Source organism: Populus trichocarpa, chromosome 7, assembly GCF_000002775.5.
Source record: "Populus trichocarpa isolate Nisqually-1 chromosome 7, P.trichocarpa_v4.1, whole genome shotgun sequence".
NCBI classification, from domain to species: Eukaryota; Viridiplantae; Streptophyta; class Magnoliopsida; order Malpighiales; family Salicaceae; genus Populus; species Populus trichocarpa.
In genome coordinates, this window is record NC_037291.2 from 1,798,933 (window position 1) to 1,823,549 (window position 24,617).

The window sequence follows — 24,617 nt, forward strand, 5'->3', positions numbered from 1 at the left end:
TTTAGTTGCCAAATGTTTGGTGCAAACTCTAGCTCTGTTTCCACCTGCTCTTCTATTCCTGAAAAATGATTGAAATCCAACATTTCCAAGTATGAGGTCGCCTGGATTTTTAAGGAAAGCAGAGTAACTACATTTTGTACCCATGAGATCCTCAAAATGTCAAAATCCTCGTTAGGCTTACAGAACATCATCTAAGATATGGTCCCCTATTTCTAGCTGCCTTGGATCAATACTCGCAAGACAATATGAGACTGGATACTTCTGATCACTAGAAAACCAATTAGTGACATGATCTTAATACCCATGTATCTACTTTCTTCAACAACTGTTGATATATGAACACCATAGTTAACAGGCAATGGATACGAGGATAAAAACTCTTCATCGTTTTTTGATGATCTGGCTACTTTCAGCTACATGCTTCACCGCTCTGCTTGATATAGTATCGAAATTCCTCTTTTTTTGGTGGTCATGTTTCTCATCTCACAGAAGAGTATGTAATGAATTCCCTTGAAGTAAATTGAAAAGGCTGATGTGGAAAAGGGTTCCTGAATTGATCATTTACAGGGAAGGCAAAAAGAAAAGAAAAGAAAAGCTTCAATCAGAATACTTGTAATTGGAGACTGGTGAACAAAAGATAATGCAAAAGGGTTGAAGTAGAAGACGCACAGCTGAGGCCCATAAACTTTGATCTGGCGTACATGAGTATCCCTTCCATTAAGGTGATTTGATAGCACAGCAATTTGCAACATAAATGTATTGACAAATGTTTCCCTGCAAAAGATAACGGTTCCAAAATTAGGAAATCAAATGTTGTTCAAAAAATATTTGGAAATCAAACTGGTAGTTTCATACAATATCAGACAAGACCAACACATTAATTCAGTCTCCTCCAGCTGGAACAAATCAATTCAGTCTCCCCTAGCTGAATTTTACATCAATGTTTAAGTAAACATGAGAACAAAACAATCTCAAGGCTCAATCACATGAAAAAAATTATCTTACAACTTTATATCAATAAATTCCAACAGAAGTATCCATACAAAGAATCAAAATACCAAACATGTTCATGCTTCTCTTTTGTCCAGCACACTTGAACCAAGCCCCAAGTTCAGAAAAGAATACAGAACTTAGTCCTATAAGATTGAGGACTATCTGCTATTTCCAAATTAGACATAGGATCATTCAATCATGGCTGTGCCACCAGAGGTTCTGAATTCTAAGTAAGTAAAAATAGGAGAGCACTATAAATTTTGGCAGCAGGTTGAATAGATGTAGTTGGACTTAAAACTCAGATCCTTAACTTACTTTAGAACAATTAATTTATGATACATCATGTCCAGCTACTACAAAAAACAATAATGCGATATAACTGACACATTTTCATGTTGCATAAGGTTCTCAACATAGTATGATAGGAAGACAATTCCAATGACCCAATGCTATCAATCAAGGTTTACCCTCTATTTGAATTGAACCCATAATCTCAGTTGGACAAAACTGGAAAACCTTTCCAACTCAGTTGCACTTCAAAATTCCTCAAAACACTTGATGCCTTGACATCAAGAAGATAAACCAGTAAATAAAAGTTGAAAGAAAATAGTAGTAAAATAAATATTTTATCCTCTGCCTTTCATCTCCCATAAGGAAAAGAAGAGACTCCATCTTTGATTCTTGATTTCTAGTGCTAATAATTACTAACATATATCGATGATCATGGTCAACACATCAGGTACAACAGGCTACGAGCTATGAATTTCATGATGATAGTACACCTCAATTGTGGAGTAACAATCTAAGTTTATCATCTTCACAAGTATTAGATCTGAACAGGAACGCAATGAAATGATGATGGATTCAGATAATGCCTATTATGCACAATTAAGCAAAGAGAATGAGCACAATCATCACATAGGCAGAAATATAATAGCAGTGCTTACCTGGGATCATTTCCAGATAAGGAAAGATAAACCCACCCAGTTGGCTTCACAAGTTCCATAGTCTTAATCTCCTAAAACACAATTTTGACCAAACAAAAATGAGTCACCATGAAAAGGATTGTCAATTACAAAAACAAAACAAAGTAAACAGAATTCAACAAAATACCTTCAAATTATGAAACCCATCACCAGCACGAATCGAAATCTTACTAGGTGTGTAACTCTCATCAAGCTTAAAATCCACATAAAGAACAACTAACTTCAAAAACACAAAAGTCCCACAAATTAATCCTAATACACAGAAACAATTAAATAAAAAATAAAAAATTTCAACAGAAGTTACATACTTGCAGCTTCACTTTCTTCTGAAATTGAATATTAACCAAATGGGGCTGTGCTCCATCTGATCTACGACAACAAACAAATGAAAGTGATTCAAACTTCATATTCCAATCAATGAAAAAATTAAAATTCAAGCTTTCATTCTTTTTTCAAAAAAAGATTCAAACTTTAACAGATAAACAGAGAGATGGAGGAAAGGGTATGTTTGCTAACTGCCAATAAGTGTCAAGATTGTCATCTCTAAGAGAAGAGACCCCATTTCCAGGTTTGCAAGAACTAACACTCCAAGCAGCTTTTTTTCCCATTTCTCTAAGATCATCTTCTATAACCAAGAGCTTGTTTCCTCCTGTGATCTTCCCTTCTTCTTCTCCTTCTGATGATTCTGTCGCCATTTTTTGTTTACAAGTATACTACACCACCCAAATGTAGCTTAAAGGTCAGTAACTTGGTTCAATTTTGACCAAACAAAAACCCTAATTTTGAGTGAATGTACTATGTAATGCTGTATGAAAAGTAAGCTTTATGTCAAACCAGAATTTGAAAACTTGGTTTTGGTGAAAATTGAAAAGTTTTTGAACTTGTTAGACGACGTGTCGTTTATTTTATAGACGACATTCGCTGTCAAGTATCTTGACATTGCTAATCCACTTGCCGTTGACATTTCAAGATGACTTGTCGTTTCCGACATGTGATTGTATCAACCTGTGTATGGGTTTATTTTTTTTATTTTTTATTGTAAGGGTATCTTTAAATTAACTTGTAAGTTCATCCCCGAATGATTTTACAATTACATCCTCACTTATGATACATTTAGAAAAAAATTAATAAATTATTTTATATAATTATATTGGTTGCTGCTTAGATAAGAAAAGTAATGAAAAATCGATAAATGACAAGTTTAAATTTAAAAAATCAAGAAAATTAATAAAGTTTTTTTTAGCCATGGAACAATTCATTAAACTTTTTAAACAATTCTCTAATCTTAATGCATGCAAAGACACGAACACAAATAAAATGGATCCAAACATACCACTCAAATAAGTTTATAAAACTCTATTGAGCTCGGGCACATACTCTGAGCCTAACTCTTGCCAAGAAATTTTTTTGAAACCACATGTGAGTCCTTTAATGTTTTGTATTAATAAAATATGTATTATTTTGAGTAGAATACAACTCAAAACATAACAAAGGTGAAATTACATTTCAGCCCTTTCTCTCCATAAAAGAACAAAATTTATGAGTTACAAATACATCATGAATCCTTCAAGACAAATGTTCATAATCTTTTCATTTTCAACATTTTCAACATATATATTTTCAGAGTTTATCTCTATAAAATATCATTGTACTATCTCTCTCTATAAAGTTAATGACTTTATCATTGGAGAGTCCTCACGTCCATTAAATGAAACCTTTTGCAGGTGTCAGCTACCGGTCCATTGGCTTACTAGGCACCACCTGCTACTGCTACAGCTACCGATCACCTGGCTTACCAACACCATTTGCTACTATCAAAGTTACCGTCGTCTTGATTTATTAGGCACTATTTGTTAATACCACAACTACCAATCATTTTGGCTAAGCAAGTATCATCTGCTGCTAGTTACTAACTCTCTAGGTTTTTCATATCAAGTCATCAAACTTCTTAACTAAAAAGAATAAATCAGATTGTTTAAACTAAAAATTAAATCAATTATCTAATACATTAACCTTATTCTTTATCATCTAAATAATCCAAAACTTGGCATCTCCTAGAAATATAGCTTTTTAAAATATTACACCAATTTACTTGGATTAATCATGTCTTGTTATTGATCTCTGGTGATAAACAAGTTTAACTAGATCAAGGGTGAAACATGTATTATTGGCCTCAACCCATCAAAAAAAGATTTCCAGATTTTTGATGTGGAAATCATTCAGGACCATTACTGTAATATGATAGTACCAGCAGTATAAACAAAAGAATCTAACGTACGATAGTGATGTTTTGCCACAAAAGAAGACTTTATTATAACAGCATCTACCAAATGGTCATCAAGAATCTCAGCTACGTACAGACACATTCTCAAGCCAGTGGTTTGTGGTCCTATAATCAAATGGCTTCCTTTTGCTTTCTTCTGCTAAGCAGGCTAGCTCATCCAACCCAACAACAAGCTCCTTCCCTTTTCTTTCACCTTTCCTTGCCCCCACTTTGCTTCAATTATCCAACCATGGGGTCCTTCTCTATCATTTTCAATTCCTATCAGCCTTTCTTTTAGTACCAATCATGGGGTCCTATTTTTCTCTCGACATACAAAGGCACAAAAAGCATATCTGCAGACATCACCAAGTGCATAGGTACAGACATAAAGGATATCTTTAGTCTTGCAATGCAAGAAATTTGATTGGTAAGAATTAATGATGGTTTTTGCAACATCCATCTATACATGTGGAAGCAAATATTTACAGTGCTCGAAATTATTAGAATTGCTGAATTATTGAAAGTGGATTCTTGGGATGGTGATTAGTTCCCTAAATTATATCTCTGATCTGAGACTGGTAGATTCCTCGGAGGATACTAATTGCCTGCAAAAACCATGAATGAAATATGAGAAAGTAGTATAATTGGGAAATGGTAATTAAGTAAATATAGGGAGAAACATATTGATCTACCTTCAGTAATCGATGAATAAAAGAAAAGTTGATCAGCTTTAATGGAATCCCAAATTTTGAAGGTTTTGTGAGTCAGCATCCCAAAAAGGTTGGACTTGCTGCAATTCATTTATTATATGTTAGGATCAATGGCATGGCATGATATAATTGCCAAGAAAGCAGTAAATTGTAGAAACCACCAAGTATAGAAGCAATTACAGCTAGTGAATGATCAAGGCATAGGTCATTGATCAATGCTGAGGAACTTGTAGCTTTTTCAGGCACAAGTTGAAAAGTATCTGTCAAAGCTTTCGGTCTACTGCTTGTTGCCTGTTGTTGCACTAGATTCAGTTGAAGGTGGGGCAAATTGGCAATTGTTGAGGACATAGTGGCTGCTGGAAAACTTGCGATGTAAGCAGGTGACTTCATCGCATAATTATTTAAAAGAACAAGTCAGTTCTAGAAGAAATCTAACAATCTGAATTCCCATTTATAACATTACAAAAATTTGCTGAAACCTTACCTCTTTACCGGAAACGTTGTCGGTATCTGGTCTTCGATTTACAGCAGCAAGTTTCATGGATATGAACTGTAAGTAAATTAAAACTTGATTATTTGAATGTTACAAATAAAAATCTGATATAACAGATTAACTAGGATGGTTACCTCTACTTGTCTTTGAAGAGATTGGACATAATTGATGATTTCGTCAAGCATTCCGGCCCTGCCTGTTATCTTGTTGCATCCAGGGACTAGATCTTGCAGGCATTTCATTTTCTTACTAATCTTTTCCCTCCTGGCCTAATATATATCAAGGACATATAACAAAACTCAGTGGAGGTTACAATATTAATTTTGATGTATAACTAAATATAACTTGTATGAATTATATGATGAAATATTCTCCTGCTTACTCTTTCTGCTAAGCTGTGACTGTCAGTAGCCTGGCCGCGACGTGCCCGCACATGAATGTAGTCTGTCTTAGGTAAGGCTGAAGTCTTCTGATTTTCCTTCGAAGAATCTGCTGAAATTTCTGGACTGCCTTTCTCTTTAACCTTGGGCTCATCTTCTTCTAATTTAATCTTATCGTCACTCTGTTCTGCTGCAATAAACTGAACATACAGACAAGAAAAATGCAGAGAAGTTGAAACTTGTCAATGATCATGACTTAGCTGACCAAGTTCATCAACCTGATAAAGTAAAGATTATGTTTAAAAGATAAACCACTCTGATTATTCAAAGGCCTTCAAGTACAGGATTGACATTTTTTTCCCAGAAGCACGAAGGAAAGCTTATTCTCTCTTGAATTACAATAACTGAAGATCCATTTTGTACTCCTATTCTTATACTAATAAGCTCAGATACTATTCCTGAGAAGATTTGATTTCTTATTGAGGTCATAATCATAAAATATTCCTGAGAAAACCCCACTTCCCTATAATACTAGCCAATTCGACTTTACTTCTTTCTTGTTGCGGTGCTTAATTTTTTTGTATGGAATGTGTGAAGTCATGCATCAAATTTGAGAATTGAATTGAATGAACTTGGAGTGAAGGTAAACAAACATACCTCTGCTTTCCTCTTATTTGAATTGTCTCTCCTACCATGGTTGGATTGCTTATTCTCCATCAAGGTCACATCTTCACCTGCCACATTTACTGCTACCACCTCCTCTATTTTTGCAGCCTCTACCACCCCAATTTGGCAACTAGAAGTCCTTGAAAGACAATGATCAATCTCGAGAGACCGTGCCGTTACCTCTGCTTCTCCAAAATCCATCTTATTATTAGCTACGAACTCTGTGCCATTCAATGAAAAAACACCATATTTTGGTAAATCATTGTTCCCCAGATAGATTTCGGGCTGCTCCTTCCAATCAATCCTATCTCCATTCATTGACTCATGATCAAAGAAGCCATGAAACAGATCAGGAGGCATTGAACAGGATTCAATGGAATTGTATTGGTTTACGTAGTTGTTCTCCTGCTGCAGTAGCAGCAACCACTTGAACCTCGCTTGCTGTCTTTCTAATACACTCATATCCATGCAAAAGATGTGTTTTTGAGACAGCATAAGTTTAAGGTGATACTATCAAATAATTTCCCAACTCCTACAAGCTAAAAAACGTTGGCACAAAAAATCTCAACTACTCCCCCATGTTACTAGCCTTAAAGAATATATGCTAGCAAAGCAATGGTGGGTATATTTTGGTATTTGTGATAGAATTGGCTAATCAGCTTAAAAGGGAGATGAAATGTTATTTCTCAATCAAAAATAAATGTGGAGACATAGAAGAAGATATATATAGGGAATGGAAAGATAAGAGAAATGAAGCCGAGAAAGAAGAGAGATAGCTCTCAAAGGAATGTACACCATAAACAAGAGCAGTGGGCAACGGTCCCCTAGTGACATACAACCACCATGTGGGGATGTCTGTTGAACAGGAAACGGGGGTGGCTTGAACGGGGTTTTTGTTGAGATTTTGGCCCTTCAATCCTTGGTGAGGGGATCTTTGTGAGGTATTGCAGTTGATAAACAAAGAAAATTCTCAGGCCTTCCAATTCTCAAGTATATGCCTTAGCTTCTAGCGAAGGACCACAATCTTTAATCAATGGAGATTCACTCATTGTATGCTAGTTTGATACGAGGAGCATTTTTAGGATATCTTTGGAATAGATTTCATGCATCGAGATTAAATTCTTCTCCTATGGATCTTAGGTAGATCATTCACACCAAAATTAATATATTCATGAGATGCTTTTTACTCAGATACAAAATGATAAACATGATGAGTAAATCCATTTACTATCCCCGAAAGAGCCTACGTTTTAAGGATTATAAATCGAAAAATATATTTAAAAATTTCTGTTCTTAAAAAACATGACTTATATGTCGTCATGTAAATTTTAGATTAAGTAACATTAAAGCTCAGAAATCATTGGAATCCAGTAGTGGGTCAAATACATCTATGATAGTCACAGCTTCGCTAGTGACCACAAACATAAACTGATTTGATGAATGTTCATTACTAATGTTGTAAATTTAAGGTTCTTTCGCTAATTGTCAGCTAAGTTCACTGAAAGACATAAATTATGTGGAGACAGGAGAATCAATCAAGCCCTTTAAAAAATACTAGTTTAATATCATTGTCATGCATTATATAGAAAAACCCTCCTCTGCTATTGGAAACGACAAAAAGCCATTTAAATAATTAGTTGTTTAATGTGTATTAATGGTAATGAGACACTAAGATAAACAATTAGGAAGAGAAAAAAAAATTGCTCCTTAGGGAGGAACAGTCCATTATACTTAACTAGGGAAATGAAGATCTCCCATGAATTTCATTAAAAACAAATCCAGACCAACCCAACAAATTGAACTGGGGTTCGGCTCAGGCCAGGCTTCATAATTAATAGAAAACGTTGATTCATTTGACCTGATGTAATCCAATCCATTCAGTCAAAAACTTGTTAGTTTTCTTTTTTAAGTAATAATAATTCAAAAACATCATCATTTTAACTTAGAAGAAATTGGTTTAACCTGTTGATTGGTGACCCGAGCCTTGTCTTCTGTGGAGGTGTAATAATTATGTTAACAACCCATCATTTGAAAATGCATCTTGATCATCAAAACAGAACATTGCCTAGAACATCGTGGAGGATAAGGACTAAGGAGAGACATGAATCACAAAGGATATTTGTTTTCCATAATAAAGATACGTGCATGGATAAGATTATGAGAAAATTATAGGTTGACCCACCGACAATATGTGCCAAACTAGGCCAGCACAAAACAAACCAGCAACTCAAGTCACCCTGTCCAGAGATGACAGCATGGCTTCGAGAAAATGTTACTACTAAGTATCAGCACAAAAAGCTTACAAATTTCTTGCAGATTGTTCCATGCCAAACATATAGGAGCAGGTGATAGTCACGTATAGGTGATAGTCACAAGGAGAGCACCATGCTAGAATATGCAGGCAGGTGCGATCAGTTTAGTTATTCAAACCATTTGACATCGTATGAAAAGACTTGGAGCTAAATCCAACTCACATCTATATAACAGGAGGTTAAAGAAAGAGGTAATCTTGAGGGTTGGCCTAGTTGGCAGGAGTTTCTTCCTGGTTCCTGTTATGTAGAATTCAAAATGTTAGGAAAAAATATAGTGGACGATGACAAAAGAAGACCGAATTAGTTGCATGTGGAAGATGAAAGTTAGCCATTGTCATACAGCTTTCCTGTTGGCCAAGAGGAAATTGTTTAAACCAAGTTGGTGATAAGCGAAGTCATTAAAATATATCTCACAAGACAAGATCACATTACCTTGATGGAGAAAGATATGCAATGAGATCTAAGGCCCCAGTATGTAATTCATATTATTGTGATAAATATAACTTGAGGCATCTTTAAAATGATGGGTATCGAGATAAGTGATAGGGGGTTGGGAGACCAAGGGCTGGCAAAGCGTTGCTCCCTTTGAGGAGCCCCACCCAACTTCATATGCTTGTGTCTCCAATGGCTTTGGCTATCAAAGCTGCTCATATTCCAAATGTTCAAATCAAATTCAAGCCTGAGCTCGAATCCCAGGTTCAAATTTAAGATTTAGCACAGTACTCCAAATTATTATCCATTTCCCTTTCCCTGCTTAGCTTTAGGATTTAACCATATCAGTTTGGCCGGAAAAATAAAAATTAAAAACAACTCCATCACTGATGCACTACCATCAGCTAGACACCACGGCAAACTCATTAATCTTACCAATGCAGGATGCAAATGGAAAATAATGTTTGCAATTCAGATCCCAAATTTCAACTGACTTCAGCTTTTTGTCACTCCTAATAATTCCATCATAGGTCGATCGCCTTCAAAAAAGACAGCAACAGACCTACCAATGAACTCCATTCAGATTCGGTCACTGCAGAAAGCATAGAAATGAAGGCAGCAAACGGGCATGATATGACAGGAACAAAGATTCATGAAGTGTATTTATAACAATATTTGCAGAGGCATGAAGAGAACTGGAAAAACAAAACATAATGCTGTCATTAGAAGTGGAAAAAATACAATTTCAAACCAACAATTGTTAAAAAATAAATCTGTTTGCAGTGAGATAGCAGCAATAAGCCCCTGACCAAAGAGAAAGCAAATCAGTTGCAGGGACAATAACAAGAAGCAGCGGCATAACACAACTTCTCGGACATACAAAGCTTGTGGCTGTAATGTACAGCATGCATGCACTGACAGGCATGAAACTGTATGCATTCTGTTGGAATTTGCAGCTTTAGGATATTGTATGGGATATATTAGCATTACAGCCAGAGCCCAAACTAATTGTGCAGCACTAACAATCACGTTAATAGCTATTGTAATGATCAACAGATATTTCAAATGCAATCAAGAAACTAATAAAAATTCTTCCGATTTAAAGTTGCTCTAAATAAAAACACCAGTTTCTGTTGATTTTTACAGCTATTTGTTTGCGCAAGATAATGCTAATGATGGATCAAAACAAGAAGAAAAAAACATGAATGAAATGCAGTCTGCTAATAATTATTGGGATACGGTCATGTTGGACTGAAATTAAGACAAAACTTAATGAAATTGTTGAATAGAAAGAAAAGCATATATGCAGTATGCAAGAATAACCATTATCGTACATGGATAAATGCTGCGTAACTTTCAGACAATCAAAATCAACTTTCAAACAACATATCAATCAAGACTAAAGAATAAGCATCACAATACATGGATAATTGCAGCCTAAATTCCACACAATCAAAATCGATTTCCTAACATATCAAGCAGAACTATACACTGTTATTAAATATACAGGTGGAACATGGCAGCAGATACATCATAAGAAATCAAACCTAAAAAATTCTATATGTTGGGGATTAGTGTTAGAGAGAAACAAAACCCTTACCAATTAAACAATATTTAGCTATAGTTTGATGATATCGCTGCCCTATCCTGACAAGAAAGGGTAGCTCCCCAACGTAGGAGAAACAGATAACTGCCAACCTGATTCTATATTTTTTACATGAAAAAAGGTTCTGAGTCACCAAAGGTTGAAAAAGAGAGCAGATTGAAGTGTCATCTCTTCTTTTTTGATGCAACAGAACTGCGTCTAGAGAACACTGATAAATTCTTGAAAACTCCATATGTCTTGGGGGATGATTTCTTTTTTATTGTTTCGTGGCTGGCATCTCTATCAGCATCAACAACAGATTTCTTTTCTATTGTTTGGTGGCTGGCATCTCTATCAGCATCAATATCAGAAACAAAACATTCATGCTCATTATCATATTCAGTTATGTCTCTTAACTGCCGGAGCAATTCCAAAGCAATCGCTCTCCCTTTGTCAGTTCCATTGATAGATATATCAACAAGGGAAGGGATAACACCTTCTTCCATGACCAGCTGACAATAATGAAGACGCTGAGAGCACAAGGAAAGCAGAATAGCTGCTGCATGTTCTTGTTCCTCACGACTGCCACTCTCAAGTAGCTCAGCAATGGAGGCAATGCATCCATTTGTTTCAGCAACAGAAACCCTAGCCTCTTCAATATCACACAAATTTCTTAGTAGAACTACAGAATAACTTGAAAGATTGCCATTCTTAAGCAAAGGAACCAATTTTGGGATGCACTCCATCAATACAATTTGGGAACAAATATCATTGTTTGACGACAAATTATGCAGAATTTTAATGGCTTGTTTCTGGAATTCTGTGCTGTGGGAGTCAAGGATCCTTCGGATAGAAACAAGAGCACCAGATGCAGTGATTTTAGATTGGCAATATGGGTGTCCAGACAGCACTTCAAATATGGCAAGAACCTCTTCAATTACTTCAGAATCAGGGAACGATGACAACAGAACATAAACGTCTTCATGTAAGTATGATATTCCACTTCTGCAATAAACAGCACCTAGAAATGAAACTGCTAGCCATAGATCCACATATAAGAGAAACAACAACTAAACTTTTATCAACTAACAGAAGTAGAAGGAACAATCATAGGGTTTAGCTTGTCAAATTTCATGCAATACTTTGGTGGAAACAACTATCGATTTTATGCGCATGAGCAAAGGGCCCAATTTAAATTGAAGTTTTCAAATGCACCCTAGAGCAGATAATTTGTAAATTCAGCTGAAACATAGGATAAAATAGACCAAGAAGTGACTCTTTTCAGCAATTGTCCTGCCATCCCTCAGCTAAGGCTTGGGACATTATAGAGCACCACTTACACAGTGTAAAGGTAGACATCATATAAATAGGCAAAACACTGTAGGCAATTGAAGTATTCCTATAAATTAGAGAAAACATATTACCTGTTTTTGCTGGCAAATGAAAGCAACAATTGATATCCAAATCTCTGAGCTCCTATATCTTGTTGGTCATGTGCATCCCTCAAGAATCTAAATAGAGGTTCAACAAAATTCTCAGATGATAAAGAATGACAAAGTTGATCATTACACTGCAAACAACTCTTGACATCTTCAACCATCTTGCATTGAGATTCCCAGGGAAGCTCAGCAAGTCCAGACAGAGACTTCAAGTCTTGCTGATTGATATTTACATATGAGTGATGTCTATAGGAATCATCATTATTCTGTATCGGCATCAAATTTGACTTAGATTGTGCAGACTCTGAACTGTAACTACCATCTATAGACCCAAGTGATATATTACTAATATCCAGTGGAAGGTGTAGATCACTCATGGAACTGCCTAAACTTGCAATGGAATTAACAGAGATGTCCAATAACTTCGATGCTTGAATACATGGATCAGGAATGGTAATTCCATACTTCACACACCACTTTGATATCAGGTCTTTAATGCATGTGTTTGGAGTCAATGCACGATGAGTCAGTTTCACTTTGGTTTTTGGGCATGTATCATTACCCTCATCAAACCACTTCTGTATCCACATCTTTTCAAATGTTTGTCCAGAAGCAATGACAACAGGATCATACATCACTCTCATAGATATAGGACACTTAAATTCTTCAGGGGGTGTAGCTCTGCTAAACAATTCAGTTTGAGTCTCAGACTTCCCACATCCTATACCAGCTACTTGATTGTATTGCCTATGAAGAAAAGTATCATTAGGGTTCTTAAGCGAAAAGAATCCTTCATGCTGAGATTTGGGAGTCTCTCCTTGCTCTTCAATGAGTAAGTCTCCGTGCTTCTTCAAGAGAAGCATAAGGTAATTTAAGATACTCTTTTTTCTGGGATCGTTGCCACCAACTTTATCTAGCTGATTCTTAATAGATCTTTTTTCTATCAGTATGGCCTTTCGGGATGTAATATGCAGCCTCGAAGCTGCAAGTTGAATAGCTTTGATTTCAGAATTTACCACTGAATCTGATTCTCTGCTCTGCTGAAGCAATTCACGAATGGCTTTACCAGCCTCTTCTTCAGAGGATTCCAGCATAAACATTGCAGCCCTAAGGTCATCAACAACATGAGATATCTGCAAATGGCAACCACTTATCAACCCCAAAGAAGAGCTAAAAGATGAGGAAGAACAAGATTAAAAAATAATGATGAAAATAGAAAATGACAGAAACGAACGAAGGTGGCCTAAAACAGATTTAGGCCCAAGGCAGTTTTAAATATTAATTGTCTGTTTTAAACAAGATACTGGTAGAATCATAGGGGAACTGATAACAAATGAATTCTGAAAATGCAACATGAAATGACCAGGACTCACAATTGTTCACCAGACTATTTGATAATTAATAACTAGATGAAAGCAGGTGACATGGAAATAAATTATGAATTCTTCATCAAGCACTTGCATCTTGAGATTTGAGCAATCACCAGTCAGATCATGCCAAATCACTGTTTAAGGAAAAATTGCATCCATGCTTCCGGAGAGCCACTAATACCAAATAATCAAGTGACCAACTTAGTTATTGACTTGACATTAATATTGAACAGGAGAGAAAAAAACAACAGCGAAAGAAAGGAGACAGCAGCATCAGGGAAACAAGAATAATTACATATTACAGCCAGTATAGCTAAAGAATTGCAGAAGTTTTATATACTTTTCATGGATCATGTTCATCATCCACATCACCATCTAGTGGAGACAGCAGCAAAAAAAAGGAAAAAGAGAAGGAAAGCTCTAGAGACTGTAATGTGACAAACCTCAGCAGCCAATATTACTGGAACCATTGTTTGAATCTGGCCTAAACTCTGTTCCATCAAGTTCCTTGATCTTTGACATCTTGAGACAACCACATCCCCTGTTATTGCCTGAAAGTAATGCAAACCAGAAATAAATCTAAATGGATTGTTTTTTTTGAGGTCTTTCTCTAAATGTATTGTTAATTTAACAGAACTGAACACAGAAAGATTGATAAATTCAGCAACTAGAAAATAAAACTGTTAATGATGAGCTCATCGACAGTAACATTTTCATAACATGGATAATTCAAGTAAAATTTTCAACAAAAAAAAAAGATTCATGCCTTTATATACAAAGATTAAAGCTCACAAGGATATAACAAAATACTGAGACAACCAATCACCAGATACAAAGGATCCTAGACCAAACATTATGCGTGGAAGTGTATGTGTTTGCATTATTGTTGATGATATTCTTATTACATCCACTTTCTTGATTTGAAACCGATAAAGGATACAAACCAAATATAGTTTGCTAGAGTCGCAACAGTACTGAAGATGGTGCTTGGCTTTCTCAAGTGCATTGTTTAACGAGCATAGTGCCTGTATTCCCAATGAGCAACAAGGTCGAGCTGCTTCGATTTTTGGAAATATTTTAGAAACTTTATCAACCAACTTCAGCAACTCTGTACACATAGAGTGATGCACCTGTTAACATAAAACACATTGAGTTATCATGGAAATGATGGAGTTGAATAGTGGAAAAATAAAAAATAACTTAAAAATATAGAAAGACAACATCAACACAACAAGGACTTCTTTGCTAGAACATTAGGATTTTACTAACCAGTGTTGATTATTCTCTTAATAATCACAAAGGCTATTTTCGTATATCTCTCAACTCAATTTAATGAGATTTACCCACTCAAATCACAATGAAAAAGCAATATTGTACTTTCACCACAGAGATGGTGCAAGTGAACTGGCTGTATACATGGTCTAACTTGTGCAATGGAACATGGATGCACATATTTTACATCCTAATTTGTTTATCAGTACATAATTACATGCTAAATATATGACAAGGCAGGAGCGAAGCTGTATGTGGGATATTCAATACAATTTAACTGTGTAATTGAAGCAAAATATTCCAACGGTAGCAGAAAACAAGGCCTGGGCTCATACGTACCTTGAAGGAATAAGGACACGGAAGTGTCTCCACTGCTTCAGCAGCATCAGTCCCCATGCAAAGGGAGTATGCAGGATCTGCACAAAGCACCATACAAGCTTAAGGATCAATTCTACGATGCATGAAAGCTTAAGTATAAATTCTATATGCATAACCAAAAAAAATTAGATATTTACAATATCAAGAAACAGCATGTAATCAGCTAAACTATAAACAACAAATATCAACAGCATAAGCCTAGCATTTACAATCAAGGATTCAACACTTATCCGAAACCTAAATGCCCCAATTTAAAAGCAAGTGTGAAGGGTGAAAACATGCAGACTACTTACAGAAACACAACATGCAGAGTTTGGCTTCATTTGTTTGTGCGGTGCACCGTACAAACAAACAGGCACTTCACTAAAGTGGATAGCAAAGCTTAGTTATGATTTACACAAGCATATTTCAACTTGTATATAAAAAACAACCACAATAAAGGAGATGGCAACAAAATAAATTACTGGAAATCTGTAGGCTCTGGCAGAGCTGCACTGGCTTAATCGTCTCAATTTAATAGTGAAGAGTTAAGACGGAAAATTTTATGGTCTACAGGAGTAACCAATGGCATCTATTAGTTACTCCCTATGGTACACTTTGAAAAAAAAAAGGCAAACACTAAGAGGAGAGAGGAGAGAATAAAATCCATGATTAATCAAAAATAATAAGAATATCTCTGCCTAGGATTTCTGTCTCTTACTTGTATCTATCTCTTTTTTAACGCGGGTTCTGGGAAGTAAATAATAGGATCATTGGTTACTCTCTTGGCACCATAAAATTTCTCAAGTTAAGACTGCTTGCAACAGAATAGAATTCTCACATCGCATATGAGTTATGTGATGTCTAGGTTCTAGATTTCTATTTCCACCCCAAAGCTTCATGGGTCAAATTTAGTGAATAAAATATCTGAACAGTCTCATAACTGGAATTGTAACATGTCTATCATCTTCTAGACTCCCCCTTTCTTCCAGAATTTCTGGGAGTTCCAATCACACAAACCCCCACCCCAAATAAATCATATCACTCTTCATAAACCATGTCTTAGGAGTTATTTTTATATCTTGGGTGGGCACGACTCTTTCTCAATAGGTTTTGGTTAGTTATAAGGCTATGAGACACACTTTTCCAACCAACAAGCATCCATTAATCAAATAGTATGCTTGTCCATAGCAAAAAAATTCATCATTAGAATTATAGTTGAATCATGCGTTGTTGTTCTCTTAGGCATACAATTTTGAAGAAAATGGAAGATTTTGTTTAATCCATCATCTTAGCACCACAATAACAATAAACAAAGAGCGAGACTCACCTAGTGATGTGGAAACCACAGCAGAGATAAGAAGCTCCTTCCTTTGCTGAAAAGGAAGCAATTGAACCACCAGAGATTCCCAATAAGTAAAATGGCCAGAACCCAATTCTACTAAACCCCAAAACTCTCCTCCAATCAACTTGTCTTGACAACATACACAATTCTCACTGTATCTTTACAACAACTCAAATTGCAAGCAGAACTCAAGTAGCCAAAGTAAGCTCCTTGAAGCCCTGGAGTAGCTAAGCAAAGTAAAAGGAAAGCTATGGTTTAAAAGCAGCACGCATCTAGAATACTAATCTTCTTTTTCATCAAAACCCACTTCCTTGATAACTACTAGTAATTAAATAAAAACTCAACCCCACAATATTTCCTCGATCAATATATCAGAGAAGACAACATAACCCAGAATTGAAATTCCCTTCAAGAAGCGAAGAAGATAGCAATTCAGTTTTAAAGTTTTAAACTTTCGCTTCAAAACAAGAAGATAGTACAAAAACAAAGAGAACCCCGCAAAGAAAGACAATATAATTACCGGTGAAGAAAGAAAAAGAAAGCTTTTGAACCTTGAGGGGTTATAAATAGTTAGATTCTCGGGGCAACCCAGTTTTTACCACAAGATAAAGATATGAAAGCATTTCCATAGTGACCTCTTTATAGACAGAGTGAGACGTGTCAATTACCACTATTTGCAGGGAAATTTCTGCTACAAGGACAATACTAGAAGCATTAAGTTTTCTTTCCGTGAAGGAAATTCAAAATGTAAACAGCACATTTGATCCCTCTATTCTTTTTTTTCTCATTTTTATCCCATGAGCTTTATTTATCATAATATTGATCTCCGACTGTTTGTTGCAAAACAACTAAAACAGAAGACAAAAACACTAGTCTCCCTCACGTTTTCCTAGTATGGTGACTTTTTGTTTTTCTTGAGAAAAATTGTTTGCCTTTAAACCAAAGACATTTTTGTTTTTCCATGATATTTTTGTTTTTTTCTACGGTACATTAATCATTATGAATTTATTTATAGATATTTTTGTCTATTCAACATATTTATAGATAATATTAGAATTTAAAATACCACTGGAATAAAAAAAACTGACATTGTAGGGCAGGGATGTTGTTGTCTTTTTTTTAAAAAAAATACAGTAAGATTACGTATATGACATTAAGAACAAAAATTAAGCCATTAAATAGGGGTATTGACATCTTTTCTCATGTTTTTTTTTGTAATTATTAGTTTGGCTGAGAGTTGTAATGTAATTTATCATTTAATTTATTGTTTTTAAATGCAGAAGGCTGCTAGCACTTGTCTAGCACACACCGACACATGGAAGACGCCGCATACCGTGAGCAGTATGTGTGGCGTCTCCTTTGGTGATGCGTGATACATAAAGATAGTCGGTTTGTCACTAATAATCCTTCCTCTTTTCCCCCTTCATTTCTCTCTTATCTCTGAAAATTAACTCTGGTTCTTATTTTTATTAGTGTTTCAGATTCAGTTCTTTTAGTTTTTATTTTTGATTTTTGTTATTTTCTCTTTTGTTAAAGTTTTATTTGTTTTCAATTCTAATTTGTAAATGTAAGTTTTTCAATTCGATCTTTCTACTTTTGATTCCTTAACTTTTTTTTTTCTTTTTTGTCAAAGTTTTTATAGTTTTTAATTTTATCCCTCGTATTAGGTTTTTTATTTTTTCAATAAGAATAATACTAATTTTAATTTGGTTCTTTTTCTTTTGATTTCTTTTTTTTTCTTTGTATTTTGTCAAAGTTCTTATGGTCTTTAATTTTATCCTTCAAATCAAATTTATATTTTTTGTTATTTCAATGATAATAGTAGTAGTAATAATAGTATTAGTAGTAGTAAATCATTCTAAATTCTAATTTAGAATAATAAATTCTAAGACACTCTAAATTACATTTTTAATCAATTCTAAATGAATATAAATTTAAATTCTATTCAAATAAAATGGAATAAAAAATTAAATATATAAAAATATTATATAAATTAAATGTATTATATAAATCTAAATGTATTAGATGCAATCTATTAATTAAATATAATAGAAATATATTAGATAGGTAATAGGAATATAATAGGAAAGGTCATGAAAAGAATACCTGAAATATAATATAATTAAATGTTATCTTAGCCTTAATTAGTGTTGTTATATATTTATCATGACCGGTTTTCTATGCCATTTTTCAACCCCATTTCAATATCTAAATATCATTTTTTATATGAAAAAATTAATTTGGCTCCGCGGAGAAATGCAGTTACCGAGGCTAGTTTCGTAACTATTTGAAATAAGGACCCCTTTATTTCCCGTAAATTATTTTAGAGAAAAATATTTTCTAAATTTTTGTGTGTTTATTTCCGAAAAATATTTTCCCGTGTCTGTTTCCCATAAATAATTTTAGGAAAATTGGTTATTGTAAAACATTTTATAGTCAACCTTCAAACTTAATTTATTTATTAAAAAATATTCTAAACTCATGAAGTCCTGTAAAATATTTTATAAATAATAATTCATTTACAATATCATTCTATTATTCCAATCATCATTGCTATCTCACAACCACCACCATCACCACCTTTTCTTACACCTTCATCATCTCACCGCCACCATCTCTACTTTTTTTTTCAAGCTATAAAACATTTTATGAAAAAACAATTTACAAGAAATCTCATCCGTAAAATGTTTTACATGAAACAAATGGATCCTTTATTAACTTCATCCACTTATTTTTTTCTCTCTAGCTTTATTTATTATAATATTGACCTCCAAATGCTTATTTTGTAACTATTTGAAACAATTAATGCAACATAAAATTGAAATTTAACGTAGCGATTGATTATTATTTTAAAGTTAAAAGCTCTATACCTCCTGTTCTAGTTTTAGAATGGACGGTGCTAATGGAAGGACCAAATGATAACAAAGAAGAGAGTAGGTGATGATATCAGGATGAATAAGAGTTAAGGGACCAAAATAATATAAAATTTAAATTAGAGGGACCAGATGGGTACCATTAAACCAAAAGAGATGGTAGCAGGTAAGAGAAAACATGGAGGGATTTGGTACTTTAGTCTCTGTCTCTTTCTAGCACTGTACGTGAGAAAACTACGTCAACAATATTAACAGAAACTGTAGCTTCAACACAGGTCTGTGATGGCTGTGATGATTCCTGACCGTCGGATATAATGATAAGTAATTGAACGATGGCCCCACTTTATAACCTTTGGTGATTAAAGGGGGTTTGTGATGGTGCCAGGAAATTAAAGGGCTCGAGATTCTGGTTCCACGCGCAGGCTCTCTTGAAAATTGAATGTTCTATGCTAGAGTACAATGATTAGTCAAAACACATCTAATTCATTATTTTTTAATTTTTTAGATTTAATTTTTATTATTATTTATTTTATTTAAAATAATTTATAAAATTATATTTTATTATTTTCATTCTCATTCAACTTTTTAATTTGTAAAATTTGTTTTACATTATTTTAATAAACTTGAAAATAATAAAACGTTAATAAGTTATTTTCCAACTTATTTTTAATAATATAATCAAATACCGGAAAATATTTTCCAATTAATTTTATATGACACTACCAAACATCAAAAAATAATTTATTTTTCAGGAATTTATTTTCTAAGAAAACCACTTTTTTTAAAAAAAAATATTTTCCAGCAAATAAACAGGGTCATAATTAATTTTTTTTTAAAAAAAAGTGAGTGAGTAACGTTATTAATTTGCATTAATTGTAATAAAAAAAAATCTTCACTGGCTCCTTCCAATTATTTCAAGAAATGTTTTATATTTTTTTTTGAAAAAAAAATTCAGAACTTATTTGGTACAGTCGTGAGCTTTTTTTTCTAGTTTTTTATGTATGATATCTTTTAATAAAATTTTTTATTTAAAAATATATTAAAAAAATATTTTATTATTATTTTCATGTCAATATATTAAAATCATAGTATTAATAAAAAATATCAATTTAATATTTTTTCAAACTAAAATATACCTTAGACTCTCATCTTTTCAAAAAACAAATAAATTACTCACCATAATAAGTTTTATTATTTTTTTAATGTCTTTTATTGTTAGTTTTTCTGTCATTATTGTTTATTTTTTAAATTTTTTTTCATGGATTTAAAAATAAAAAACAAAAAAAAGTAAAAACCCATCCTTAGCTAATGGATATGTTTATTAAGGTACTTGAGATGAATCACTTGTCTTCTTTAAAAAAACAATGGAGGCTAAACGCACAATTAAATTAAATAAGATTAGGTGAAAGCATATTAAACTCTAATTATAAAACCCCACCTGATTAGGTTAATTTAAATGGTCGTTGGCTTGAGACCGGATTGGTTGAAAGTTTTGATATATTTTTATTTAAAAAAAAAAAAAGAAGCTTGGGCTCAACTAAATTAACCCTATGTATGACCCAGATACGGTACCGAGTCAATCCCGTGATGAAGTCTTGTATAAACTAATATTGTATCAAATTCAAAACAGGGGATGCCCATCAAGCAAGTGACGTCATGACTCGCCCGCGCATTGAATAGTTTCATGATAAATACGGAGAACCAGCGCCAGCCAATCACGACTTCATGACGATCTCCTGATGGACGCGTCGGAAACACCAATGACAGCCCCCGCGTTTTCAGGATTTTAAATATAATCGTCTATTAAAATAATATATATGTTTTTTTAAAAAAACTTTTTTTATAAAAATATTAAAAAAATAAATAAAATTTTCTTTTAAAAAAATTATTTTTAAAACACAAAAATAAAGGGGTGGCCGTGGTTGCAGCATCCAGTCGGAAATGGCTCTTTTATGCCTCGGTGACCAGCTTATAGCCTTGATCCCATGCCATCTCATACAGCCCAAAGTCGTGAAACAAACACATTGACCGTAAGACTTTGAATTCAACTGAAATAAATTCTAGCTTGTTTCTGTTGTAAAAAATAAAAAATGTCTATATTGATTTTGAGTTTTCAAGAGGTCCCATGAAGGTCCTTGTGATGCATTGAACAGTTTGACCCTGAGCCCTAAACTAGTCAACTCAATACCCAATTACATCATTGAACTAATTTCTCCCTCTCTAGTTTTAGCATTAATTTTACCATTTTTTTTTGTTTCTAAAATCAACTACAATATTAATGCTGGGCAATGCCCAACGCGTTTAGTTTTATAAATGTGTGTTTAGTATTATGATGTAAAGTATTTTTAAAATAATATTTATCATTAGAAAATATATTAAAATTATATTTTTTTATTTCAGCACATCAAAATCATTAAAAAACATACACTTTTAAAAAATATTCAAAAGCGAAAGCTACTGCACTCTTAAATGGGTTCGTACTGGTAAAAAACTAATTCAACTCAAAAACTTAAGTTTTTAAATGGAGTCTCAAGATATGATTTATATTATTCTTTAATACATTTTCTCAAGTGAAAGTCCCTTAAATTTAAAACTTATATAAACTCACACTATATCGTGCTTAATTTTTATCAAATAAATAGAGATGATGAGATTTGAACTTATTATCGCTTGGTTATCATGACTTTAATATCATATTAAAGAATCAATTCAGCTAAAAAATTTAAATTTTTAAATGAAATTCTAAATTATAATTGATATTATTTTCTAACACGCACATGTTCCACTACCATAACTTCATTTAATATTCAGTCAAGTTGTTACTTCAGTCACTAATGCACGGATTGGTTTGATGATCCAATTATCTAATTCCTTAACAACGGCTATTGCTTGGTCTAAGTTTCGAAAACTATGGTTGTTTTTGCTGGTCTCAGCTCAAGATAAACTAAGGATTTGCTTTTCATGAAGTTAAAATAAGTAAATTAAAAGGGAGGAGACATGTTTCCAGCTAGTGATGACCTTGCAAGCCATGGACTTTTTCAGTGATGACATTTTCTAAGGAAACAATTGTACGTGTTGATCATGATATAAAACGAACAATACCTCACCAGGAAAGAAGATATGAAAACACTGCTGGATTCTGATTTTGACATTCTCGTTGTTGGTAGCCCTTTGACAAACGCTTGGCGTTCTAGAACAAGAGAAAAGCTTGGTGGCACTAAAGAATTTTGCTGGCCAACTTTCAGTTTGAACAAGACATTATGATCCAAGACAGTAGAGCCATTTGCTACATGTTAAGGCAACCTTCTCCTGTGAAAGTTTTTTTAGAATTATCCTTTTTGATTATCAAATCAACCAACCAATGATAATCCTGCTACAACTATACAAAAAATACAATGATGTAGGCAGCTTTGCTTCTGGGAGCTAGAATGCTCAAGCAATAAGTCAACCATTCCATCATCTCTCTTGTTCCAAAATCCTCCACGGTGAACTCAGCAGCAGATTTCCGTAACCGTGCGAATGCAGTGCGCGGCGGGAACGCTGGCCTGCGCTGTCGAGCCCGCAAGGGCTGTCTCCGCAGCACGCCCCCCTGCGCGGGGCACAGCTTACATGACAACTAGCTCATACAGCTGCAAAACTTTGCTACATTCAGCATATAAAACTACTCATAATTAACTGTTACTTGCATCGAATTTTCTACGAATGTTCACCTTCTTAGGCGTCATGGAAACATCTAAGAGGCAACAAGTAGTGTTAGCCAGCAAATTTGCCATTTTTTTGGAGCCTTTTTTTATTGATATTGATTCCTTCCATTAATGTCAAATAACTAACCTGATAAAGTAAATTAATCCAATACCTAATTTGGATTGGATGTGTAATTAGATTAATTAATAATAACTCGATCAAAATTTGATTTTGTTCATTCAGTTAAAATGCAACTAGATTGAAAATTTAATTTTAAAAAAACATCATGGTTACTAAAAGTAGATTCGAAACTTAATCCTTTTTTATGAACTAATTTTTTTTGTCAACTCTTAGTTTTAATATTATTTACACAATTTTAATGTTATATAGTGTCATAATTGATCAACTAAGTCAACCCACTAACTCAATAAGTTAACCTGCAATTCAGTAATTTAAGGTTTTGGCTTGATCAAGTTTCAAATTGAGTTCGACAACTGTAATACATGCACCAATATGATTATTTAATTTGGATCGAATGTATAATTAGATTGGTTAAAATTTTATTGACCTAGTTAAAATTTAAAATTCTGTTTAATTAAAAGTTTCACTTTGAAAATAAAATAAAATACCTTTAGATTCAAAAATTAATCTTCTTTTATCAACTAAGTTTTTTTTTTGCCAATTATTAGTTTTAATATTATTTATACAATTTAAATACTATATATTATTACAATTGATTAACTAATTCAACCTAGTAAGTTAATAAGTTGATTTAATTACGTGATTTAAGGTGTCGGCTTGGTGAAGTCTTGGAACGAGTTCGGCAATTATAATACACACCAATATAGTAATATACCATGCCAATAACACGACAATATTTTTCTTATTGTATTACGTTGTCTTCGATCCTACTCTCTCTCTGCCATGATTGGCAGATCAGACAGCAAAACATAACCTCACGAGTTGATATGATGTCGGGTGTAGCCGTGTAGGGTCTATCTCGAAGGCCTAGCACCATATGCAAAATTTTAGATCAAACTAGGAAACGTTTATTTACGTGGTTGCTTCTGAACTGAGGAAACGTGATTTATTTTCATGAGAGACCCACCATGTTTCGCGTTTTAAACGTAGGTCAGCAGATAGCAGTTTCACGCTATTTTTCTCTGGCTCCACATAGTGGCTGTTCGCTTTTGTAAGAGTAAACAATCTCCACTGTGTGACAGTGGAAAACGTCTTCCCTATTCGGGCCGGATCAAATCCAATTTAAATTTTATTTTTTATTATTTTAATGGGACCGGATCAATAAAAAAATCTAATTTTTTTAGTTGTGTTTTACTTAAAAAACTGGTGTTTAATATTATTTAATTACACTACATAAATTAGAAAGAGATCGCATGATGACGTAGCATTTGCAGAATTTGATCGCAATTCTAATTTTGTTCATGATAATATTTTAC

General features: G+C 33.7%; 3 protein-coding genes across 5 annotated transcripts; all 3 read right to left on the reverse strand.

The window, feature by feature from the left end:
- Positions 1-82: 82 nt before the first annotated feature.
- LOC7495477 (anaphase-promoting complex subunit 10) lies at positions 83-2,820 on the reverse strand. 2 transcript variants are annotated; one of them, XM_002310208.4, is made up of 6 exons: positions 2,496-2,820; positions 2,288-2,348; positions 2,107-2,199; positions 1,941-2,011; positions 670-774; positions 83-548 (listed from the first exon to the last, which is right to left on the reverse strand). In XM_002310208.4, exons 1-6 carry the CDS (start codon positions 2,672-2,674, stop codon positions 479-481), a joined length of 579 nt encoding a protein of 192 aa, XP_002310244.1. In that variant the 5' UTR covers positions 2,675-2,820; the 3' UTR covers positions 83-478. The 2 variants fall into 2 exon arrangements, with proteins under 2 accessions (XP_002310244.1, XP_024461229.1); XM_024605461.2 differs by having other exon boundaries at positions 2,288-2,343; positions 2,496-2,641.
- A 1,447-nt stretch (positions 2,821-4,267) lies between these two features.
- Positions 4,268-7,593, reverse strand: LOC7473193 (transcription factor HBI1). The gene is made up of 7 exons (XM_002310206.4): positions 6,483-7,593; positions 5,828-6,025; positions 5,580-5,714; positions 5,437-5,502; positions 5,133-5,336; positions 4,935-5,032; positions 4,268-4,847 (listed from the first exon to the last, which is right to left on the reverse strand). The coding sequence occupies exons 1-6, from the start codon at positions 6,984-6,986 to the stop codon at positions 4,973-4,975; spliced, it is 1,167 nt and encodes a 388-aa protein (XP_002310242.2). The 5' UTR covers positions 6,987-7,593; the 3' UTR covers positions 4,268-4,847; positions 4,935-4,972.
- Positions 7,594-10,677: 3,084 nt separating this feature from the next.
- On the reverse strand, positions 10,678-17,280 carry LOC7480133 (U-box domain-containing protein 5). 2 transcript variants are annotated; one of them, XM_006380704.3, is made up of 6 exons: positions 16,589-17,280; positions 15,241-15,317; positions 14,574-14,759; positions 14,073-14,180; positions 12,245-13,392; positions 10,678-11,825 (listed from the first exon to the last, which is right to left on the reverse strand). In XM_006380704.3, the coding sequence occupies exons 2-6, from the start codon at positions 15,295-15,297 to the stop codon at positions 11,006-11,008; spliced, it is 2,319 nt and encodes a 772-aa protein (XP_006380766.2). In that variant the 5' UTR covers positions 15,298-15,317; positions 16,589-17,280; the 3' UTR covers positions 10,678-11,005. The 2 variants fall into 2 exon arrangements, with proteins under 2 accessions (XP_006380766.2, XP_052310385.1); XM_052454425.1 differs by having other exon boundaries at positions 17,124-17,222.
- Positions 17,281-24,617: the final 7,337 nt, after the last annotated feature.